General features: G+C 32.5%; 1 protein-coding gene across 1 annotated transcript; it reads right to left on the bottom strand.

Moving 5' to 3' along the window:
* Positions 1–2,410: 2,410 nt before the first annotated feature.
* On the bottom strand, positions 2,411–3,052 carry LOC124365378. Its single transcript, XM_046821354.1, has one exon. It carries the CDS (start codon positions 3,050–3,052, stop codon positions 2,411–2,413), a length of 642 nt encoding a protein of 213 aa, XP_046677310.1.
* Positions 3,053–3,846: the final 794 nt, after the last annotated feature.

The raw sequence follows: 3,846 nt of genomic DNA, 5'->3' as shown, positions 1-3,846 counted from the left end.
ACCACGCATTTTGTGACGTTTTTTGGAAGTTGAAGTGTTTTGGCGACGTTTTTAAATGTTATAAATGGGACCTCTTTTGTTATTTTGAAGAAAAAGTCATTTCAATAATCAGTTGTACTTGTTAATATATATATTAATCATTAATTACTCGTTTTGTGATAATTTTTTTTTCACATAGCTAGAAGCGGAATCAGGAAACGTTTTCTACAAATAAGAGATTTGTAAACATGCAAGAATATGCCTTTATCCATGATTTTGCATTTACGTTATTTTGAATCCAATTTATGCTCCACCATGAAATAACTAAATTCTTAGACTACAAGAAATACATATTGGTAAAAAAGATTTATATTTTTTACATATTCCGCCAACCTTATTGGAATAATGTTATTTAAAAAAAAAACTCTCATTGTAGAAAATAATATTATTAAGCTACATTTCGTTAAAATATGAATTGAGACATAAATAAGGATTCAGTAATATGTACAGTTTGAATCCTGTAGTACAGACTGAGCCACTTCAATATCTCAATACGGACATATCCTATATACTCAAATTTAATTAGATGGGCCAGTTTCTTATCTTACTAGATTATCAGTAAGAATAGATCTAATCAATCTAATCAGAATCCGGTCTGTTCCTGTTTCTACATCATGACAGACAAAAAGGCGAATTAAGCTCTTTATTTCTCACATAACCTATATTATAAGTTTTAATGTGACATTTTTTTCTACGCAAAAGATATTTCTCGCTTGACTACATTTTTGGTTAGTATGTTCGATAGGAGTAATATTACGTATTACGCCACTAACGAAAGGCCGCAGAATAACCAACATCAAATTCTACACAAATGAAATGTAACACTTGTTCAATATGTAACCCACATGCAGCTGACATCACAGATGATTTACCGTGCTATTATTACCTACGAGAGGACATTTTGTGGAACATTAATCTTATTATACTCTGCCGCAATGTCGACTAGGTTTATCTGCTCGTATTAGTGTTCTGTGATTTTAAACTGTACTTTATATTTGCACTGCTTACGGCTGGAAATATATTGAATATTTATTGAACTTGATACATGTACACGCTGTTAAACTAAGTATATCTTATTTAAAACCATCATATAAAAAGAAAACTATACAAATTAATCAAAGTAATTAGACCTTGCATCAAATACATAACATTTATTGTATCTAAAATAATTTTAAAATATGTAGTCTCTTGTAAAATACTTGTATTTTCAAAATAAAAGATATTCTTCTTTTTCTCCGTTATATATTTGCATTTTACTGTGATTCTAGGCAACATAGAAGTGCAGAATGTAATTTTATTTATAGATGCGTCAATGTCTACTGTTGATTATTAAACTGTTCATAGATTATAGAAATAATGAAGACTAAAAATAATAGCAAATACGAGTTTTAAATTCTTAGTAATTAAATATGAAAGTCTGTAAAGTCTTTAAAACTTATTATATGCTATTTGTAGTACTAGAATGCGTTACATAAAATGCCACTTTTATGTTTGAAAAAATAGTTAAGTTCACGCCGAAGAGGAATTCTTGTCCAAATTTTTCCCTTACTCTTGTGTGGCTGAGTGTATCTTTAAGATTAATAGACGCCATTTCCTACTAGTGCCTTTCTTTGTATTAAACGATGACGCAATAATCCTTCTTATATGATACATATCGCATTTTGATAATTTATTTATTTATTTATTTATTTATTTATTTATACACGGTTGTCACCATTTTTACAAGTAATATAATAATAGATCATGTTCCACAAGATGGCAATATACACAATCAAAACAAAACAAAACTTCATCTTAAGTGAATCATACTCATGCAACAGGAGAGAAGCCAAGAAAATTATGTAGGCTACATGCAAACAATACAATATGCCAAATACAATATGCTAAACACAATAAGCTACTAGGCATAAATAAACAACTGACAGACATGCAATACATTTGATTCATTATGACTAGTTCATACACGAGCAGTCTGTTTAGATTCATATACCATAAAACAAATTAATACAACAACCAACAACATGCAACCAGTACATGCCATTAATATCTAAAATATACAGTTTATATACGAAATAAATAAATATATTAAGTAATAAATAACAATAATATCTACATAGAAAAAACACATTGAAAATAACTGCAATATCGGCAAGGTGCAATAACTATTTACGAAATATAGTAGGGCAATAATCAACAAATACAGTAACTAGTACAATTCAACAATAAAATACAAAAGAGCTATAAAACGAACTGGTATAACAATGCTCTAACTATCCAGTATCAGATAATGCTTACGTAGTGTAGCCCAATAATAAAAATGTCCTTTTCAGCGATGACACACTATTGCAAAAAAAGTCGTGGTGATGGCAGATTAGGTTACCAAGCCGGTGTAATCTGGGATGACACTGTGAAATTCATAGTTGGTGGAGCAATGCTGTACACAGAAGATGTCCAGAGACCGAGTTCTACCAGGTACTCTGAGATTAATGAGGTGGAGTAACTCCGAGCAATCGACATCGCCAGTGAGGATCTTCTGTAGAAACACCAGGTCATGCAGTCTCCTTCTCGCATATAATGGAGCCAGCCCCAATTGATCCGCTACCAACTCCAAGGGAACTTCACTGTAGTTGTATCCCAGCTTGGTACCAATTATCCTAACAAAGCGATCTTGTATGCTCTGGAGTCGCTGAATATGTCCAAGTTGGTAGGGACACCACACAACACAGCCGTACTCCAACACAGATCTAACTAGCGCTGTATATGCTATCTTCATCGCCTCAACACTAAGACCGCTTCTAGAAGTCCTTATGATAAACCCCAACATCTTAGCAGCCTTCCTGGTGATTATGTCTATGTGTAATTCAGGGCTTAGGTCCGAAGACAACCCAATTCCAAGGTCTCTAATGTAAGACTTACGGCAAAGTATAGTGTTGCTTAGACAGTAATCAAATATCAAAGGCTTGGAGTTCCTGTGAAATGTTACAATAGCACACTTCTCGGCATTCAGTCTCATTCCGTTGAGTAGGCACCACTCTTCGATTCTCTTAAAGTTACGTTGTAACAGATGGCAATCCTCAATGGATGAAATAGGACAAAAAAACCTTAATATCATCAGCGAAAAGCAAGCATCTTACGTTGATAACATCCACCAAGTCATTGAGAAATACAGTAAACAAGAATGGGCCCAAATGAGATCCCTGAGGCACCCCCGATGTAGCATAAAAAGGCCGAGAAGTGGCACCCAAAAACTTCACAGAAAGACTACGGTCTGCCAGGTATGATTGAAACCATTGTAGAAGATTGCCAGTGATTACCATATGCGTTAAGTTTGGCGAGAAGATGCGGATGACTCACAGTGTCGATAATGTAGTAATGCAATCATATGACTAGAGTCAGTAAAAAATCATCACATTTGCTTCATTCATGATAGCAAAATAATGGTTTCAGCAATTAATTTGTTGAATCTTTTAACATACGAGACTCTTACGCTCTTGTTATGTCTAAATTAATCGCTATTATTTGTATAAATATGTTCAGTAATTATTTTTTAAATAATTTATCCATCAAGTTTTCACTATTCTTGGCTGAATCAAAACCCATTGCATGATTCTGAAGAGATTTAATTTATGTCCAGTTATCTGTACGTACTATATCTCGAAAATTAACTGACCCATAAAATTTATATTTTCATTTAACTTCTCTCGTGATAAAGCTAATGAAACATGAGTTTATTACATTTTATATAACTAATAATATATCATTTATATGGAAATAAGAACATGTACTTACGAACTTAATAATATAAAT

Source organism: Homalodisca vitripennis, chromosome 6 (genome assembly GCF_021130785.1).
Source record: "Homalodisca vitripennis isolate AUS2020 chromosome 6, UT_GWSS_2.1, whole genome shotgun sequence".
In the NCBI taxonomy this organism is placed as follows: Eukaryota; Metazoa; Arthropoda; class Insecta; order Hemiptera; family Cicadellidae; genus Homalodisca; species Homalodisca vitripennis.
This window is presented reverse-complemented; position numbering and strand designations above follow the sequence as displayed.

Coding starts and splice junctions, on each gene's coding strand:
- LOC124365378 (XM_046821354.1), bottom strand. CDS start 3,052: ATGAGACTGAATGCCGAGAAGTGTGCTATTGTAACATTTCACAGGAAC.